The sequence below is a fragment of the Oncorhynchus gorbuscha genome, linkage group LG14 (genome assembly GCF_021184085.1).
Source record: "Oncorhynchus gorbuscha isolate QuinsamMale2020 ecotype Even-year linkage group LG14, OgorEven_v1.0, whole genome shotgun sequence".
Taxonomy (NCBI): domain Eukaryota; kingdom Metazoa; phylum Chordata; class Actinopteri; order Salmoniformes; family Salmonidae; genus Oncorhynchus; species Oncorhynchus gorbuscha.
This window is the reverse complement of record NC_060186.1, coordinates 14,619,685-14,640,829: the sequence shown is the minus strand read 5'-3', so window position 1 is coordinate 14,640,829 and position 21,145 is coordinate 14,619,685. Positions and strand designations below refer to the sequence as shown.

Sequence of the window (21,145 nt, the reverse complement as noted above, 5' to 3'; positions counted from 1 at the left end):
TTCCTCTTCATATTTCCCCTGTACTGACTCTCTCTATCCTCTTCTTCTTCATATTTCCCCTGTACCAACCCTCTAGTTCCTCTTTTCCCCTTCATCATTCCCATGTACTGACTCTCTCTATCCTCTTCCTCTTCATATTTACCCTGTACTGACTCTCTCTATCCTCTTCCTCTTCATATTTCCCCTGTACCGACCCTCTCTTTCCTCTGCATCTTCATATTTCCCCTGTACCAACCCTCTCTTTCCTATTTTCCCCTTCATCATTCCCCTGTACTGACTCTCTCTATCCTCTTCCTCTTCACATTTCCCCTGTACCAACCCTCTCTTTCCTCTTTTCCCCTTCATAATTCCCCTGTACTGACTCTCTCTATCCTCTTCCACTTCATATTTCCCCTGTACCAACCCTCTCTTTCCTCTTTTCCCCTTCATCATTCCCCTGTACTGACTCTCTCTATCCTCTTCATATTTCCCCTGTACTGACTCTCTCTATCCTCTTCCTCTTCATATTTCCCCTGTACCAACCCTCTCTTTCCTCTGCCTCTTCATATTTCCCCTGTACCGACCCTCTCTTTCCTCTGCCTCTTCCTCATTCCCCTGTACTGACTCTATCTATCCTCTTCCTCTTCATATTTCCCCTGTACTGACTCTCTCTATCCTCTTCCTCTTTATATTTCCCCTGTACCGACCCTCTCTTTCCTCTGCCTCTTCATATTTCCCCTGTACTGACTCTCTATCCTCTTCCTCTTCATATTTACCCTGTACTGACTCTCTCTATCCTCTTCCTCTTAATATTTCCCTGTACTGACTCTCTCTATCCTCTTCATATTTCCCCTGTACTGACTCTCTCTATCCTCTTCCTCTTCATATTTCCCCAGTACCAACCCTCTAGTTCCTCTTTTCCCCTTCATCATTCCCCTGTACTGACTCTCTCTATCCTCTTCCTCTTCATATTTCCCCTGTACCGACTCTCTCTATCCTCTTCATATTTCCCTGTACAGACCCTCTCTTTCCTCTGCCTCTTCATATTTCCCCTGTACTGACTCTCTATCCTCTTCCTCTTCATATTTCCCCTGTACCAACCCTCTCTATCCTCTTCCTCTTCATATTTCCCCTGTACTGACTCTCTCTATCCACTTCCTCTTCATATTTACCCTGTACTGACTCTCTCTATCCTCTTCCTCTTCATATTTCCCCTGTACCGACCCTCTCTTTCCTCTGCCTCTTCATATTTCTCCTGTACTGACTCTCTCTGTCCTCTTCCTCTTCATCATTCCCCTGTACTGACTCTCTCTATCCTCTTCCTCTTCACATTTCCCCTGTACCGACCCTCTCTTTCCTCTGCCTCTTCATATTTCCCCTGTACCAACCCTCTCTTTCCTATTTTCCCCTTCATCATTCCTCTGTACTGACCCTCTCTATCCTCTTCCTCTTCATATTTCCCCTGTACCAACCCTCTCTTTCCTCTTTTCCCCTTCACCATTCCCCTGTACTGACTCTCTCTATCCTCTTCATATTTCCCCTGTACCGACCCTCTCTTTCCTCTGCCTCTTCATATTTCCCCTGTACCAACCCTCTCTTTCCTCTGCCTCTTCATCATTCCCCTGTACTGACTCTCTCTATCCTCTTCATATTTCCCTGTACCAACCCTCTCTTTCCTCTGCCTCTTCATATTTCCCCTGTACTGACTCTCTCTATCCTCTTCCTCTTCATATTTCCCCTGTACCGACCCTCTCTTTCCTCTTCCTCTTCATATTTACCCTGTACTGACTCTCTCTATCCTCTTCCTCTTCATATTTCCCCTGTACTGACTCTCTCTATCCTCTTCCTCTTCATATTTCCCCTGTACTGACTCTCTCTATCCTCTTCTTCTTCATATTTCCCCTGTACCAACCCTCTAGTTCCTCTTTTCCCCTTCATCATTCCCATGTACTGACTCTCTCTATCCTCTTCCTCTTCATATTTACCCTGTACTGACTCTCTCTATCCTCTTCCTCTTCATATTTCCCCTGTACCGACCCTCTCTTTCCTCTGCATCTTCATATTTCCCCTGTACCAACCCTCTCTTTCCTATTTTCCCCTTCATCATTCCCCTGTACTGACTCTCTCTATCCTCTTCCTCTTCACATTTCCCCTGTACCAACCCTCTCTTTCCTCTTTTCCCCTTCATAATTCCCCTGTACTGACTCTCTCTATCCTCTTCCACTTCATATTTCCCCTGTACCAACCCTCTCTTTCCTCTTTTCCCCTTCATCATTCCCCTGTACTGACTCTCTCTATCCTCTTCATATTTCCCCTGTACTGACTCTCTCTATCCTCTTCCTCTTCATATTTCCCCTGTACCGACCCTCTCTTTCCTCTGCCTCTTCATATTTCCCCTGTACCGACCCTCTCTTTCCTCTGCCTCTTCCTCATTCCCCTGTACTGACTCTATCTATCCTCTTCCTCTTCATATTTCCCCTGTACTGACTCTCTCTATCCTCTTCCTCTTTATATTTCCCCTGTACCGACCCTCTCTTTCCTCTGCCTCTTCATATTTCCCCTGTACTGACTCTCTCTATCCTCTTCCTCTTCATATTTACCCTGTACTGACTCTCTCTATCCTCTTCCTCTTAATATTTCCCCTGTACTGACTCTCTCTATCCTCTTCATATTTCCCCTGTACTGACTCTCTCTATCCTCTTCCTCTTCATATTTCCCCTGTACCAACCCTCTAGTTCCTCTTTTCCCCTTCATCATTCCCCTGTCCCGACTCTCTCTATCCTCTTCCTCTTCATATTTCCCCTGTACCGACTCTCTCTATCCTCTTCATATTTCGCCTGTACAGACCCTCTCTTTCCTCTGCCTCTTCATATTTCCCCTGTACTGACTCTCTATCCTCTTCCTCTTCATATTTCCCCTGTACTGACTCTCTCTATCCTCTTCCTCTTCATATTTCCCCTGTACCGACCCTCTCTATCCTCTTCCTCTTCATATTTCCCCTGTACCGACCCTCTCTTTCCTCTGCATCTTCATATTTCCCCTGTACCAACCCTCTCTTTCCTATTTTCCCCTTCATCATTCCCCTGTACTGACTCTCTCTATCCTCTTCCTCTTCATATTTCCCCTGTACCAACCCTCTCTTTCCTCTTTTCCCCTTCATAATTCCCCTGTACTGACTCTCTCTATCCTCTTCCACTTCATATTTCCCCTGTACCAACCCTCTCTTTCCTCTTTTCCCCTTCATCATTCCCCTGTACTGACTCTCTCTATCCTCTTCCTCTTCATATTTCCCCTGTACTGACTCTCTCTATCCTCTTCCTCTTCATATTTCCCCTCCCTCTTTTCCTCTGCCTTTCATATTTCCCCTGTACTGACCCTCTCTTTCCTCTGCCTCTTCCTCATTCCTCTTCCTATCTTCTTCCTCTTCATATTTCCCCTGTACTGACTCTCTCTATCCTCTTCCTCTTCATATTTCCCCTCTTCTCTTTCCCTGCTCTTCATATTTCCCTGTATTCTTTCCTCTGCCTCTTCCTCATTCCCCTGTACTGACTCTATCTATCCTCTTCCTCTTCATAATTCCCCTGTACTGACTCTCTCTATCCTCTTCCACTTCATTTTTCCCCTGTACCAACCCTCTCTTTCCTCTTTTCCCCTTCATCATTCCCCTGTACTGACTCTCTCTATCCTCTTCATATTTCCCCTGTACTGACTCTCTCTATCCTCTTCCTCTTCATATTTCCCCTGTACCGACCCTCTCTTTCCTCTGCCTCTTCATATTTCCCCTGTACCGACCCTCTCTTTCCTCTGCCTCTTCCTCATTCCCCTGTACTGACTCTATCTATCCTCTTCCTCTTCATATTTCCCCTGTACTGACTCTCTCTATCCTCTTCCTCTTTATATTTCCCCTGTACCGACCCTCTCTTTCCTCTGCCTCTTCATATTTCCCCTGTACTGACTCTCTCTATCCTCTTCCTCTTCATATTTACCCTGTACTGACTCTCTCTATCCTCTTCCTCTTAATATTTCCCCTGTACTGACTCTCTCTATCCTCTTCATATTTCCCCTGTACTGACTCTCTCTATCATCTTCCTCTTCATATTTCCCCTGTACCAACCCTCTAGTTCCTCTTTTCCCCTTCATCATTCCCCTGTACCGACTCTCTCTATCCTCTTCCTCTTCATATTTCCCCTGTACCGACTCTCTCTATCCTCTTCATATTTCGCCTGTACAGACCCTCTCTTTCCTCTGCCTCTTCATATTTCCCCTGTACTGACTCTCTATCCTCTTCCTCTTCATATTTCCCCTGTACTGACTCTCTCTATCCTCTTCCTCTTCATATTTCCCCTGTACCGACCCTCTCTATCCTCTTCCTCTTCATATTTCCCCTGCCTCTTCCTTCATTTTCCCCTGTACTGACCCTCTCTTTCCTATTTTCCCCTTCATCATTCCCCTGTACTGACTCTCTCTATCCTCTTCCTCTTCATATTTCCCCTGTGCCAACCCTCTCTTTCCTCTTTTCCTCTTCATAATTCCCCTGTACTGACTCTCTCTATCCTCTTCCACTTCATATTTCCCCTGTACCAACCCTCTCCCTCTTTTCCCTTCATCATTCCCCTGTACTGACTCTATCTATCCTCTTCCTCTTCATATTTCCCCTGTACTGACTCTCTCTATCCTCTTCCTCTTCATATTTCCCCTGTACTGACTCTCTCTTTCCTCTGCCTCTTCATATTTCCCCTGTACCGACCCTCTCTTTCCTCTGCCTCTTCCTCATTCCCCTGTACTGACTCTATCTATCTTCTTCCTCTTCATATTTCCCCTGTACTGACTCTCTCTATCCTCTTCCTCTTCATATTTCCCCTCTACCGACCCTCTCTTTCCTCTGCCTCTTCATATTTCCCCTGTACCCCCTCTCTTTCCTCTGCCTCTTCATATTTCCCCTGTACTGACTCTATCTATCCTCTTCCTCTTCATAATTCCCCTGTACTGACTCTCTCTATCCTCTTCCTCTTCATTTTTTCCCCTGTACCAACCCTCTCTTTCCTCTTTTCCCCTTCATCATTCCCCTGTACTGACTCTCTCTATCCTCTTCATATTTCCCCTGTACTGACTCTCTCTATCCTCTTCCTCTTCATATTTCCCCTGTACCGACCCTCTCTTTCCTCTGCCTCTTCATATTTCCCTGTACTCTTTCCTCTGCCTCTTCATCATTTCCCTGTACTGACTCTATCTATCCTCTTCCTCTTCATATTTCCCCTGTACTGACTCTCTCTATCCTCTTCCTCTTTCCTCTGCCTCTTTTCCTCTTCCATATTTCCCCTGTACTGACTCTATCTATCCTCTTCCTCTTCATATTTCCCCTGTACTGACTCTCTCTATCCTCTTCCTCTTCATGACTTTCCCTTCTGTACCCCTGACTCTCTCTATCATCTTCCTCTTCATATTTCCCCTGTACCAACCCTCTAGTTCCTCTTTTCCCCTTCATCATTCCCCTGTACTGACTCTCTCTATCCTCTTCCTCTTCATATTTCCCTGTACTGACTCTCTCTATCCTCTTCCTCCCTCTCTTTCCTCTGCCTCTTCATATTTCCCCTGTACTGACTCTCTATCTATTCCTCTTCATTTTCCCTGTACTTCTCTCTATCCTCTTCCTCTTCATATTTCCCCTGTACCAACCCTCTCTTTCCTCTTCCTCTTCATATTTCCCCTGTACCGACTCTCTTTCCTCTGCATCTTCATATTTCCCCTGTACCAACCCTCTCTTTCCTATTTTCCCCTTCATCATTCCCCTGTACTGACTCTCTCTATCCTCTTCCTCTTCATATTTCCCCTGTACCAACCCTCTCTTTCCTCTTTTCCCCTTCATAATTCCCCTGTACTGACTCTCTCTATCCTCTTCCACTTCATATTTCCCCTGTACCAACCCTCTCGTTCCTCTTTTCCCCTTCATCATTCCCCTGTACCGACTCTCTCTATCCTCTTCCTCTTCATATTTCCCCTGTACTGACTCTCTCTATCCTCTTCCTCTTCATATTTCCCCTGTACCGACCCTCTCTTTCCTCTTTTCCCCTTCATCATTCCCCTGTACTGACTCCTCTTCCTCTTCATATTTCCCCTGTACTGACTCTCTCTTTCCTCTTCCTCTTCATATTTCCCCTGTACTGACCCTCTCTTTCCTCTTCCTCTTCATATTTCCCCTGTACCGACCCTCTCTTTCCTCTGCCTCTTCCTCATTCCCCTGTACTGACTCTATCTATCCTCTTCCTCTTCATATTTCCCCTGTACTGACTCTCTCTTCCTCTTCCTCTTCATATTTCCCCTGTACTGACCCTCTCTTTCCTCTGCCTCTTCATATTTCCCCTGTACTGACTCTCTCTATCCTCTTCCTCTTCATATTTACCCTGTACTGACTCTCTCTATCCTCTTCCTCTTAATATTTCCCCTGTACTGACTCTCTCTATCCTCTTCATATTTCCCCTGTACTGACTCTCTCTATCATCTTCCTCTTCATATTTCCCCTGTACCAACCCTCCTCTAGTTCCTCTTTTCCCTTCATATTTCCCCTGTACTGACTCTCTCTATCCTCTTCCTCTTCATATTTCCCCTGTACCGACTCTCTCTATCCTCTTCATATTTCTGTACAGACCCTCTCTTTCCTCTGCCTCTTCATATTTCCCTGTACTGACTCTCTATCCTCTTCCTCTTCATATTTCCCCTGTACTGACTCTCTCTATCCTCTTCCTCTTCATATTTCCCCTGTACCGACCCTCTCTTTCCTCTGCCTCTTCATCATTTCCCCTGTACTGACTCTCTCTATCCTCTTCCTCTTCATATTTCCCCTGTACTGACTCTCTATCCTCTTCCTCTTCATATTTCCCCTGTACCGACCCTCTCTTCCTCTGCCTCTTCATATTTCCCCTGTACTCCTCTCTTTCCTCTGCCTCTTCATCATTCCCTGTACTGACTCTATCTATCCTCTTCCTCTTCATATTTCCCCTGTACTGACTCTCTCTATCCTCTTCCTCTTCATATTTCCCCTGTACTGACTCTCTCTATCCTCTGCCTCTTCATATTTCCCCTGTACCGACCCTCTCTTTCCTCTGCCTCTTCATATTTCCCCTGTACTGACTCTCTCTTTCCTCTTTTCCTCTTCATCATTTACCCTGTACTGACTCTCTCTATCCTCTTCCTCTTCATATTTCCCTGTACCAACCCTCTCTTTCCTCTGCCCCTTCATAATTCCCCTGTACTGACTCTCTCTATCCTCTTCCTCTTCATATTTACCCTGTACTGACTCTCTCTATCCTCTTCCTCTTCATATTTCCCCTGTACCAACCCTCTCTTTCCTCTTTTCCCCTTCATCATTCCCCTGTACTGACTCTCTCTATCCTCTCATATTTCCCCTGTACTGACTCTCTCTATCCTCTTCCTCTTCATATTTCCCCTGTACCGACCCTCTCTTTCCTCTGCCTCTTCATATTTCCCCTGTACTGACTCTATCTATCCTCTTCCTCTTCATATTTCCCCTGTACCGACCCTCTCTTTCCTCTGCCTCTTCCTCATTCCCCTGTACTGACTCTATCTATCCTCTTCCTCTTCATATTTCCCCTGTACTGACTCTCTCTATCCTCTTCCTCTTCATATTTCCCCTGTACTGACTCTCTCTATCCTCTTCCTCTTCATATTTCCCCTGTACCAACCCTCTAGTTCCTCTTTTCCCCTTCATCATTCCCATGTACTGACTCTCTCTATCCTCTTCCTCTTCATATTTACCCTGTACTGACTCTCTCTATCCTCTTCCTCTTCATATTTCCCCTGTACCGACCCTCTCTTTCCTCTGCATCTTCATATTTCCCCTGTACCAACCCTCTCTTTCCTATTTTCCCCTTCATCATTCCCCTGTACTGACTCTCTCTATCCTCTTCCTCTTCATATTTCCCTGTACCAACCCTCTCTTTCCTCTTTTCCCTTCATAATTCCCCTGTACTGACTCTCTCTATCCTCTTCCACTTCATATTTCCCTGTACCAACCCTCTCTTTCCTCTTTTCCCCTTCATCATTCCCCTGTACTGACTCTCTCTATCCTCTTCCTCTTCATATTTCCCCTGTACTGACTCTCTCTATCCTCTTCCTCTTCATATTTCCCCTGTACCGACCCTCTCTTTCCTCTGCCTCTTCATATTTCCCCTGTACCGACCCTCTCTTTCCTCTGCCTCTTCCTCATTCCCCTGTACTGACTCTATCTATCCTCTTCCTCTTCATATTTTCCCTGTACTGACTCTCTCTATCCTCTTCCTCTTCATATTTCCCTGTACTGACTCTCTATATCCTCTTCCTCTTCATATTTCCCCTGTACTGACTCTCTCTTTCCTCTTCCTCTTCATATTTCCCCTGTACTGACACTCTCTATCCTCTTCCTCTTCATATTTCCCCTGTACCAACCCTCTCTTTCCTCTTTTCCCCTTCATCATTCCCCTGTACTGACTCTCTCTTTCCTCTGCCTCTTCATCATTCCCCTGTACCGACTCTATCTATCCTCTGCCTCTTCATATTTCCCCTGTACTGACTCTCTCTATCCTCTTCCTCTTCATATTTCCCCTGTACCGACCCTCTCTATCCTCTTCCTCTTCATATTTCCCCTGTACCGACCCTCTCTTTCCTCTGCCTCTTCATATTTCCCCTGTACTGACTCACTCTATCCTCTTCCTCTTCATATTTCCCCTGTACTGACTCTCTCTATCCTCTTCCTCTTCATATTTCCCCTGTACCGACCCTCTCTTTCCTCTGCCTCTTCATATTTCCCCTGTACTGACTCTCTCTATCCTCTTCCTCTTCATATTTCCCCTGTACTGACTCTCTCTATCCTCTTCCTCTTCATATTTCCCCTGTACTGACTCTCTCTATCCTCTTCCTCTTCACATTTCCCCTGTACTGACTCTCTCTATCCTCTTCCTCTTCATATTTCCCCTGTACCAACCCTCTAGTTCCTCTTTTCCCCTTCATCATTCCCATGTACTGACTCTCTCTATCCTCTTCCTCTTCATATTTACCCTGTACTGACTCTCTCTATCCTCTTCCCCTTCATATTTCCTCTGTACCGACCCTCTCTTTCCTCTGCATCTTCATATTTCCCCTGTACCAACCCTCTCTTTCCTATTTTCCCCTTCATCATTCCCCTGTACTGACTCTCTCTATCCTCTTCCTCTTCATATTTCCTCTGTACCAACCCTCTCTTTCCTCTTTTCCCCTTCATAATTCCCCTGTACTGACTCTCTCTATCCTCTTCCACTTCATATTTCCCCTGTACCAACCCTCTCTTTCCTCTTTTCCCCTTCATCATTCCCCTGTACTGACTCTCTCTATCCTCTTCCTCTTCATATTTCCCCTGTACTGACTCTCTCTATCCTCTTCCTCTTCATATTTCCCCTGTACCGACCCTCTCTTTCCTCTGCCTCTTCATATTTCCCCTGTACCGACCCTCTCTTTCCTCTGCCTCTTCCTCATTCCCCTGTACTGACTCTATCTATCCTCTTCCTCTTCATATTTTCCCTGTACTGACTCTCTCTATCCTCTTCCTCTTCATATTTACCCTGTACTGACTCTCTCTATCCTCTTCCTCTTCATATTTCCCCTGTACTGACTCTCTCTATCCTCTTCCTCTTCATATTTCCCCTGTACTGACTCTCTCTATCCTCTTCATATTTCCCCTGTACCAACCCTCTAGTTCCTCTTTTCCCCTTCATCATTCCCATGTACTGACTCTCTCTATCCTCTTCCCCTTCATATTTACCCTGTACTGACTCTCTCTATCCTCTTCCTCTTCATATTTCCCCTGTACCGACCCTCTCTTTCCTCTGCATCTTCATATTTCCCCTGTACCAACCCTCTCTTTCCTATTTTCCCCTGCATCATTCCCCTGTACTGACTCTCTCTATCCTCTTCCTCTTCATATTTCCCCTGTACCAACCCTCTCTTTCCTCTTTTCCCCTTCATAATTCCCCTGTACCGACTCTCTCTATCCTCTTCCTCTTCATATTTCCCCTGTACCGACCCTCTCTTTCCTCTGCATCTTCATATTTCCCCTGTACCAACCCTCTCTTTCCTATTTTCCCCTTCATCATTCCCCTGTACTGACTCCCTCTATCCTCTTCCTCTTCATATTTCCCCTGTACCAACCCTCTCTTTCCTCTTTTCCCCTTCATAATTCCCCTGTACTGACTCTCTCTATCCTCTTCCACTTCATATTTCCCCTGTACCAACCCTCTCTTTCCTCTTTTCCCCTTCATCATTCCCCTGTACCGACTCTATCTATCCTCTGCCTCTTCATATTTCCCCTGTACCGACTCTCTCTATCCTCTTCATATTTCGCCTGTACAGACCCTCTCTTTCCTCTGCCTCTTCATATTTCCCCTGTACTGACTCTCTCTATCCTCTTCCTCTTCATATTTCCCCTGTACTGACTCTCTCTATCCTCTTCCTCTTCATATTTCCCCTGTACCGACCCTCTCTATCCTCTTCCTCTTCATATTTCCCCTGTACCGACCCTCTCTATCCTCTTCCTCTTCATATTTCCCCTGTACCGACCCTCTCTTTCCTCTGCCTCTTCATATTACCCCTTTACTGACCCTCTCATTCCTCTTCATATTTCCCCTGTACTGACTCTCTCTTTCCTCTCCATATTTCTCCTGTACTGACCCTCTCTTTCCTCTTCATATTTCCCCTGTACTGACCCCTGTTCTTCCTCTTTCCCCCACCAGTAAACAGTGAGCGCTGAGAGCCAGCTGGGTCAGAGATGCCACCCCCTGCCGCAGGCCCCCCAGCAGTGACCCCTCCGGACGGGGGCTGGGGCTGGGCCGTGGTCCTGGGATCCTTCATCTCCATCGGCTTCTCCTACGCCTTCCCCAAGGCCATCACCGTCTACTTCAAGGACATCCAGAAGATCTTTGATTGCTCCTACAGCCAGATAGCATGGATCTCCTCCATCATGCTGGCCGTCATGTACGCAGGCGGTAAGACCAATACATTAAGTTGGTGTCCAGGTAGTCTCTTGTTGAAGTCGTCTGTCTGATTTGTTAAGGTTGGGTTTCTGTATATGTAGTGCCCTGAGTTTATCTTCATCATGTGACCTGTCCAGGGGAAACTCAGGCCCTAAGTATGGGGCAAGGTACCTGTACTGATCTGATTGTGTGTCTCCTATGAGAACCTATGACCATCTTTAAATTGACATTCAAGAGGAAAACATGGTTTCTGTGACTAGTCATCAGCATATTGTAGTAGTCATGCAACACATTGTCTCCTTCTCAGCATGACTTTACCCCTCACTAGGTTACCCGGTAGGCACCTTGCTTGGCAGTGCCACGCTGGCCATCTGTTAGCTGATGCCATCCTATTCCCTCATTTCTAATTGTTGCTGTCAACAGGGTTTGTTGTATCCTAGGCCGTTGTTGTGATGACGGTGACAGTGATGGCCAATTGGCCATAGAGAGCCAAGGACACCCAATACCATCCTCTATATGTGACAAGCCTGTAGAAGGCACTTGTCCCTCGTTAAAATGTTTAGTGTAATTCATTCATATTGATCTCTGAGCAAAAGGGGAGAACAGAGCTTCATTAGCTATTCATTAAACACCTGCTCTTTTGTCCTATGTGTTTGCACCAGCTGTAGGCCGATAAAGCAATTGTCCTTTTAGTGTTTAATGCATTCTTCATCTCTACAAGCAACGGACAGCCCAGTGCTGTATATGCTGTTCTCTAGAATAACATGGTGGAAAAACAATCACGCATCACCAAATATTTACTCCAATCAGAGAGCTGCTTATTGAGGGTGTTTGTCCTCTTGGAAGAGGAAGGAGACGTGTGGCTCTTTTACAACGTACCTGCTGTTTTCACACCGCCTGCTGTCTGTGCTGTTGACGCAACTGCCACCTCCACCACGAGTTCAGAGGTCAGACACTTACTGAATTCTCCAGGGCAGTCATCAGGCAGACTCCCTAACTGATAAGATAGCAGTGCCACTTATGATGCTGATTGGATGTCAATCACAGAGCAAACAAACTGGAAATGCTTGCCATATCCTCAAACATCAGAATAAGCCAATGTGTGGCTCTTGCTGATTTCAAACAACAGCAGCCATCCTATTTTTATGATGTATGGCCACACACACATATTAGATAAGACCACAAATGCACAACAACTGTAAGTGAAGGCAACTAATTTCATATCTTCCTGGATGTTGTGTGTCTCCATAACCCAGGGTGTAACACAGACACTGAGATGAATGATTAGTAATGATGTTGATGGGTGCAGAAAAGAGCCCAAATGGAATTATTGTGAAATATTGCACTCTATTACATCAGCCATATGGACGCCTAATGCAGATCTCCCGTCCCTCCTCCCTTCTAGCCTGGCTGAGTGTCGCTCTGCAGTGACGTGCTAAAATGGAGGCTGTGTGTGTGTCAGTGTTGGATCAATGTCACTAATCCACACAGAGAGAGGGACAGTTGACCTTGGCTAGGCTAGGCAGCATGGCTACGTACAGTACCATCCTCTGTTGACGGTCGGCGCAGCAGAGCTCTCTCACTGCCAGGCAGATTAACTGAACTGTCCAGAAATACGGCTAGCTAAGCTGTGTTATTAGTCGGTCAACCACTTATAGAATTCATGTTTGCGTCATTGCATAACTGCTCTGGAAAACAACTCTATCTTTCATATATCAGCGCTTTATTCCGTAATGAGAGTGACATTAATAGTATGATGGATTGCAAACATCAGTTTCCTGCATAGTCAGCTGTCTTGACGGTTTATCAACCTTTTCTTTTCCAACCTCACAAATCAGGGAGTGGTCGGCAAATGTGTTACACAAACTTCCATCTTTCTGCTGTCAAACTAGCTTTTAGGTCCTGTGAAATAAATCACAGCTGGAAGGGTAAATGACGGGTGTAGCCATCCTCTTGTAGGTATTCGTTTCCATGATTGAGCCCATATTTTGCCTGAGGTCTGGACACAAGCAACCTTAAGTTATGGTATCTGATCATGCTTCATTAAAATGTTTTATAATTGAGCCCAATCATATTGGTAGGGTCTGAGATACAGTATGTTCAAATATAGCGTGTTCTATGTCAATAGTAGTCTAATTTATTGTCCTTATAGTTACTGTCAAAGCAAACTCCTAATTTCCTTTTGGTAACCTGGAAAGTGTGTCCAGCTATTGCAGCAATTAAACTTCACTTATGAATTCCTTTTTAAAAGGAGCTAATATGAAACCTCAAGGGCTCCCTCCACTTGGCCTATCCAGGTTTCACCACCAGACTCAGGAGAATACTGACAAGTGCTCTGTATGCAAACGAGGAGGGCTCCTCTCCTCAAGGTCGGAAAAAGATTCACGCAGAGCAAATGAAGTCAGGTGACTTCTTCCCCAACCTGCTTTTTAAATAGCACCAGTCCCCGAGTCCGACACAGATATGGCACATCATCTGCTTGCTAATGGGGGCATTATGTTTTTTTTTAAAGGGAAGAAACCTTTCATTACTCTTATCGTTTCTTATTCAATTTACTCGTCCTTTTGTTTAACGTCTGTCATGGAAGGGGACATTGTGACATGCCATAGAAGCAGAGTCATTCCTCACCCTATCAGGTAATGGAGACCAGAGGTTCAAACAGAACAGGACTTTAGAAATACAAAGGACAAAGTTTCCCTCAACAACAACTTTTTGAAATTTGACAAGGACACAATTTAAAAGGAACTGTTTGGACCAGTCAGTTTGATGTACTATCAATGACCATAGAGAGGGTTGAATGACGGGTTGACCCACTAAAACCAACATCTGCTAAGACTCCCTTGCTGCCGGTTGTCTTGTGTTGTTTGGCCCTAAGAAGAAGTTGTGTGACAAGCCCTTATTGAAGGTAACAAGGAATTGGAAAGCTGATTGTGGCATAGTAGCGTGATGCTCGTCGGCCCCACTCAATTCAACTGCGTGTGTACTACCAATATCAAGTGCTTACTGTTACTCATGGAAAACTGTGAATGAAAAAGAAACGGCGCTCAGGGACAAATGGGCCATGGAGCCAAGGTCTTCTGATCACTTCAAGGTGTGTGTGTGTCATCGTTCCTGATTCCCCCCCATCCCTCTCTTTAGATACGAAAACATTACATTGCAGTGCACTTTCAGAAAATACATCTGGTAGTGCTTTAATGCAGTGTAACCAGACCAATTCAGAGGAGTCCATTTACATTAACCAGTGTTCTCTCACTGTTACATCTGAAACCTATCTATGCCCATACAGTGTGTATTCATACAGTCCGTGTCTATTATCCACTTCATAAGATAACTGGTTGCCACATTGGGTCTCTGTTTTGCATTAGCATGGCAGCTGTGCCTTGAAAGCTTATGAAATAGAGAGAACCATTGCGTGTCCAACCAGAGCTCAGTTCATTGTCTTCACTCAGCGTGTCGATGATGCTTGACGGGCCTGATCGATTCTGACTCATTCTGTTTGACTAACGCTCTATTAATTTGGCCCTCAGCTCTCAGTGCAGCCTGTCCAAGGCTGACAGGCACCCATTGGTTAATTGTCTAGGTGCTGAGTTATGTCCAAGACGTCACCTGCACTCTGTGTCATTGGTCTTGCTGGTCCAACAGTACATGTATTGCTTGTCGTGATGGGATCTCTGATACATATGTAGCTAAGCTGGAAAAGAACAGATGTTTTGTCAACGTGCTCTGTACTTATTGGCAATAAGGCAATTTTTTCCGTTTGACTACTAAGATAATGCTGTGTTATACCCATGCCTGTTTGTTACTGATCTCTCAATGCAGCCCTCTCCCCCTTAAGAATGCATGCAGAACACACAACACAATGTTGTACATTGTTTACCAGTATCAACAAGGTCTTGTTACAGTACCTCTATTTCCAGAGCTGGGAAGTTTCACGCTGTCTTTCAACGCTAACAAGCTTAAACCGTTAAGTAATCACTACATGATTACCCGAGTCTATAGCAGGCTGAATGTATGGGTTGGATGAAAGACCATGTTTTTAGTATCTCATTTGTTTCTCTTCCAGGTCCCATAAGCAGTGTACTGGTAAACACATATGGCTGCAGACCTGTCATGATCATGGGGGGAGTACTGTCTTCTATCGGGTTGATATCCGCTTCCTTCTGCAACAGCGTGGTGGAGCTTTATGTTTGCATCGGTCTTATAGGAGGTAATTCTGGTGAAATCCATTTCACCTCATTCAGAGTTATTTGATTATAGTGTCAAACTCCTTACGTGACTGGATGAAAATAGGCCTACAATTGATTTGGAGTTTCCCATTCTGTCTTTCACAAAGGTCATAGTAAAAGACTATAGATACATTACAAGAGTACAGTTAAGCTTGATTTGTCAAATCATTTAATGACCACAGTCTGGCTACTTGAAGAAAATGTATATTATTCCGAATGTGTTCTTATCAGATAATTATCTTGTTAGAAATGTATGATCTTTTGAACTCTAAATCATATTATTCCTCTCTCCTCACAAAGGCCTGGGCCTAGCCTTTAACCTTCAGCCAGCCCTGACTATGATTGGCAAGTACTTCTATAAGAAGCGTCCCATTGCTAACGGAATAGCCATGGCCGGTAGCCCAGTGTTCCTGAGCAGCCTAGCCCCTTTCAACCAGTACCTGTTCAACTCCTTCGGCTGGAGGGGCAGCTTCCTCATCCTGGGGGGCATACTGCTCAATTGCTGTGTGGCTGGCGCCCTGATGAGGCCCCTGGGGCCACCGCTGGGCAAAATCAAGAAGGATGAGGAGTTGGTCGTTGCCAAAACCGCCACCAAGAAGAAGGAGACGACCACTTGTTTGGGGACTGTCAACAAGTTCATTGACCTGTCGCTTTTCAAGCACCGCGGTTTCCTCATCTATCTGTCGGGCAACGTCATCATGTTCTTGGGCTTTTTCTCACCAATCGTCTTCCTGACAGCCTATGCCAAGGACATAGGCGTGGACGAGTACTCGGCCGCCTTCCTGCTCTCCATCCTGGCCTTCGTGGACATGTTTGCCCGGCCCTCCATGGGGCTCCTGGCCAACTCGAAGTGGATCCGGCCCAGAATCCAGTACTTCTTCAGCTTCGCCGTGCTCTACAACGGGGTGTGCCACATCCTCTGCCCCCTGGTGGAGAGCTACACAGGCCTGGTGGTGTACGCCGTGTTCTTTGGCTTTGCGTTCGGCATGGTCAGCTCGGTGCTGTTTGAGACCCTGATGGACCTGGTGGGGGCTCAGAGGTTCTCCAGCGCCGTGGGGCTCACCACCATTGTGGAGTGCTGCCCTGTCCTCATTGGTCCACCCCTGGCAGGTATGTCACTGATCTCTCAACTCATTACTAATTAATTCAGTTGTGAGACATTGTTTACTTTTTAAGCAGTTGATATGCCAAAGAAATAAATTATAGTCACCCAATTATTGTTTTATGGAGGGCTATTGCTTAGTAATCATTCACTTGGTTTGATCTTGATTATAGTTTGCTGATTTATAGTGGAAAAGCCATATTACGTTTTGGCATTCTTATAATATGTGCTTATTTGTCTAATTAGAATAACAACAAATGGAAAGTTCATTCTGTGATTATTGGTCCTTGACAAAATGCTTCATTTATTTGACATAATGTCCTCATTAAAGATCAGTAGACATGAAGAAACAGATAAAGGCATATTTGGAAATGCAGAACATAACAATATGACAGACTTTCATCACTCAATAAAACATTAAAAAACATTTACAAAAATGTAATAACATTTACCCTTTCTATGCTCTTATTTACAGGTAAACTGGTGGACATCACCAAAAACTACAAGTACATGTATTTCTGCTGTGGGGCTGTGGTGATCATGGCCAGTATTTGGCTGTTCATCGGCAACTTCATCAACTACAGACTCCTGGCCAAGGAGCGCAAGCAGGAGGAGATGTACAAACGGACTGAAACCGAGGACCCCGACCGGGACCAGGACCAAAAGGAGACAGACGGGGACGCCCAGGCCTTGGAGGACATGGTAGACCCCAAAGATGAGGACGCCATGCAGAGGGAGACCAACATCTAGAGCCCCTCCCTACTGCCAACCACACCCCCCTCCACCACTACCCTCACGTCCCCCTCTGCCACTATCAAACTGCAGACTGAGCTCAAGTGGGGTGCCTCCTGGTCTTTCACTCTCCAGGGTACTGCTCAGGGGCCTCCCCGCAGGGGCCCCTTTGTTTCAGAGACACTCAAACTGCCAAAGTAACAACGACAACCATGTCGTGGGATACTGCGAGGCGTATTGCTGGAGGAAGGGGTGACTGCCCTGACTACTACTCAGACATCAGACTAGCCGAAGATAATGGTGTAAGATGCATGTTAGGAGGCCACAAGGCTTGGAATATGAGAAAGAAGCTTTTGTCGCGTATCTAGGAATCTGTGCGACCTGTTGACAGAAATCTAGTCCTGCTCATGTATTTAGTCTGTGACACTAAACCTACCACACCAGCAACCCAATTCAACTGTTCTGATTGAAATCAATACAGGTTAATATCCCAACTTCCTATGCTGGGAGCTGACAAGCGAGGACACATAATGTCCGTTAGTACCAGGGTTATGGTGAGAGACAGATATCGTTGCAACACAGGAACAGAGATGAGTTCATGGTTTGGTGGCTCCAGTGACCATGTATTATACTGTTCTTTAGCGCACTGTGTCAGTTGTGTTCGTTAGCTAAACCTGCACATCTGCCAAGCTTCTCATCTAACGATAACACACCCGCTGTTTTATTCACTATTGCATATTGCACATGGAGTCCGTATACGCTGCACTACTTCTAAACTGGCCATGTTTAGGCCTCGTCCAAAACAACAATGAAACAAATGCAATTTAATCAAATTTAATGAGGTTGAATGTAAATGAGTTTTATTGGCTGTATTTTCAATGGCCTTATTAAGAATACTTGATATTCACAATCAAAATCATCTAGAAATGTGCATATTGCTGGTTTATACCAAATAAAGAATCCATGAGCAATATAACCTATTCCTAGCCATTGTTTTGATGTACGTACAGTATAAACAGGGATATTCATTTGTGTAGTCAATGGTCATTTCTGGGAGTAGCTGTTTAACTTTCCCCAATGATACATTGCCTTATGTAAAGAATGCATCTAAGTTGTGTCATATATACAGTACCAGTCAAAAGCTACTCATTCAAGTGTTTTTCTTTATTTTTTACTATTTTCTACATTGTAGAATAAGAGTGAAGACATCAAAACGATGAAATAACACATGGAATAATGTAGTAACCAAAAGAAGGTTAAGCAAATCAAAAATAGATATATTTGAGATTCTTCAAAGTAGCCACCCTTTGCCTTGATGACAGGTTTGCACACTCTTGGCATTCCCTCAACCAGCTTCACCTGGAATGCTTTTCAAATAGTCCTGAAAGAGTTCCCACATATGCTGACCACTTATTGGCTGCTTTTCCTTCACTCTACTGTCCGACTCATCCCAAACCATCTCAATTGGGTTGAGGTCAGGTGATTGTGGAGGCCAGGTCATCTAATGCAGATGACCTCTCCTTGGTCAAATAGCCCTTACACCGCCTGGTGGTGTGCTGGGTCATTGTCCTTTTGAAAAACAAATGATTCCCACTAAGTGCAAACTAGATGGGTTGGAGTATCGCTGCAGAATGTTGTGGTAGCCATGCTGGTTAAGTGTGCCTTGAACTCTAAATAAATCATTGACAGTGTCACCAGCAAAGCCTACTCTGCATCTCACAAAGACACTGTGGTTGGAAAGAAAACATCTCAAAATTGGACTCATCAGACCAAAGTACAGATTTCAACTAGTCTGATGTCCATTGCTTGTGTTTCTTGGCCCAAGCAAGTCTCTTCTTCTTATTGGTGTCCTTTAGTAGTGGTTTCTTTGCAGCATTTCGTCAGTCTCCTCTGAACAGTTAATGTTGAGATGTGTCTGTTACTTGAACTCTGTGAAGCATTTATTTGGGCTGCAATTTCTGAGGTTGGTAACTCCAATCAACTTATCCTCTACAGCAGAGGTAACTCTAGGTCTTCCTTTCCTGGGGCGGTCCTCATGAGAGACAGTTTCATCATAGCGCTTGATGGTTTTTGCGACTGCACTTGAAGAACATTTTCTGAATTGACTGACCTTCATGTCTTAAAATAATGATGGATTGTTGTTTCTCTTTTCCTCTTTCAGCTGTTCTTGCCATAATATGGACTGTATACCACCCCTACCTTGTGACAACACAACTGATTGTCTTAAAAGCATTAAGAAGGAAATAAATTCCACAAATTAACTTTTAACAAGGCGCACCTGTTAATCTAAATGCATTCCAGGTGACTACCTCATGAAGCTGGTTGAGAGAATGCCAAGCGTGTGCAAAGCTGTCATTAAGTCAAAGGGTGGCTACTTTGAAGAACCTCAAATATAAAGTATATTTAGATTTGTTTAACACTTTTTTGGTGTGTTATTTCATAATTTTGATGTTTTCACTATTATTCTACAATGTAGGAAATATAAAAAATATAGAGAAACCCTATAATGAGTAGGTGTGTCCAATATATATATATATATTAGAAAGTATTTATTGAAGTGTTCTAGAAATTACCAAATTAACATGCCTATTGTGAAACGGTTAAACAGCTTCTTATGTGACCTTAATTTTCAAGTACAGTATTTCTTCCTTTCAACTCTAACTCTCTTAAATGACTTTTGTGGGAAGTTGTAGTAAGCTTAATGTTTGCTTGAAGAATTTTGTCAGCAATTTCTATTAACATAATAATTGTTTAACCAACTATGTACAGTACCATATGTACACAATTCAAAGTATAGCTTCATTTAATTAATAATATCTGTTTCATTGCACCACAAACGTTATACATGTTAATATGATTTAATATATGTTTAATAATAATTTGTACAAATAATATGCAAATAATGACCTAAATTAACAATAATGAACTAAATGATGTTATATGCTATATATTTTAATGTGCAATATACCATAACATTGTTTGACATTGATTCTAAATCCTCCATTGGCTGGATGCCATCCACAGAGGTGATTATTCATATTTTTTTTAGAATTCTTAACATCCATCACTTCTTGTGTTCTGGTCAAATAGCTCAACATAGCTTGAAACAGACTTATGCACCTGTTAGATAGCGGTAGTTTGCTTACCGTCCCAATTTGTGTGTAGCCTACCAGCATTTTATATTTATATATTTTAATAGATATATCAGTATGATTATGTGATTTCTGGTAGTTTTTAGATTGACTGTGGGCTGTATTACATTGGCAAGTGTCTACTTTTTGCTTGCAGATGCAGGGTCTCGATTCCCAGTCACTGACAACAGGGGTCAGTATGCAGTAGTTCTTAAAGGATGAATGTACTGTACAATCACTTTTATATATCAAATAGCACTGCCCCCTACTGGTTTCAAAAGACCTAGACCAAATGTTACAATCTGAGCTGCCCTCAAATCGCAAACCGACACATTGTTCTCAGTGGCTGCTCGTGTGATGTCAAAAGATAAGAAATTCCAAGATGAAATACGTTTTTAAAAATAAAAGTTCTCTTTAGTTTCGATTTTCTGTATTTTAAGTTTGAAGTTTTTTTTAAAGTATTTTTTATGGCCATTGAATATATTTTCTTTGTACTTTTATTTCCCTTCTATAGCTTCAACAGGTGTGTATATACTAATATTTCACAGGGTGTACATTAACGGTAGATTGACTTAAAAACACACTGCACTCATGTGCTGCTGTGGCAAAGCCATTTTGTAGGCAATTATGTTTGTTATGGAGCAAAATCATGTTTGTTTATTTTCAACCATGTGTAGTATGTGTATGATTTGAGTTTGTGTTTTGTATAATCAGAGGCATTATTTCTAAAATAATAAAATAAAATCATAGTGTTGCTTTTCCCTTTAGTTACCATATCAATTGCTTATTGTCATTCCATAGACAATGTGGATGAGCAAAATGGCAAAATGTGTTGTGCTGTTTTTGGAATGATTTAACTCTTCAGTACTCAACTGTTTCTTTCTTTTTCTTATAAGTTATATTCTGTTTTTATTGTGAAGGAAACATAATCAAACAAGGTTGTAACACTGACTTATATAGTCTTTTCTTTATTCCAAT

At 43.8% G+C, this 21,145-nt stretch overlaps 1 protein-coding gene across 1 annotated transcript in view; it reads left to right on the top strand.

The window, feature by feature from the left end:
* The window catches only part of LOC123994506 (monocarboxylate transporter 2-like), a 32,918-nt gene extending 14,641 nt beyond the window's left edge, over positions 1-18,277 (top strand). Inside the window, exons 2-5 of the mRNA XM_046297180.1 lie at positions 10,737-10,988; positions 15,040-15,183; positions 15,503-16,312; positions 16,780-18,277. Of these exons, the coding sequence (XP_046153136.1) occupies positions 10,772-10,988; positions 15,040-15,183; positions 15,503-16,312; positions 16,780-17,054 (1,446 nt within the window). The 5' untranslated portion in view covers positions 10,737-10,771 and the 3' untranslated portion in view covers positions 17,055-18,277. The remainder of the gene's footprint in view (positions 1-10,736; positions 10,989-15,039; positions 15,184-15,502; positions 16,313-16,779) is intronic.
* The last annotated feature ends 2,868 nt before the right edge of the window (positions 18,278-21,145 follow it).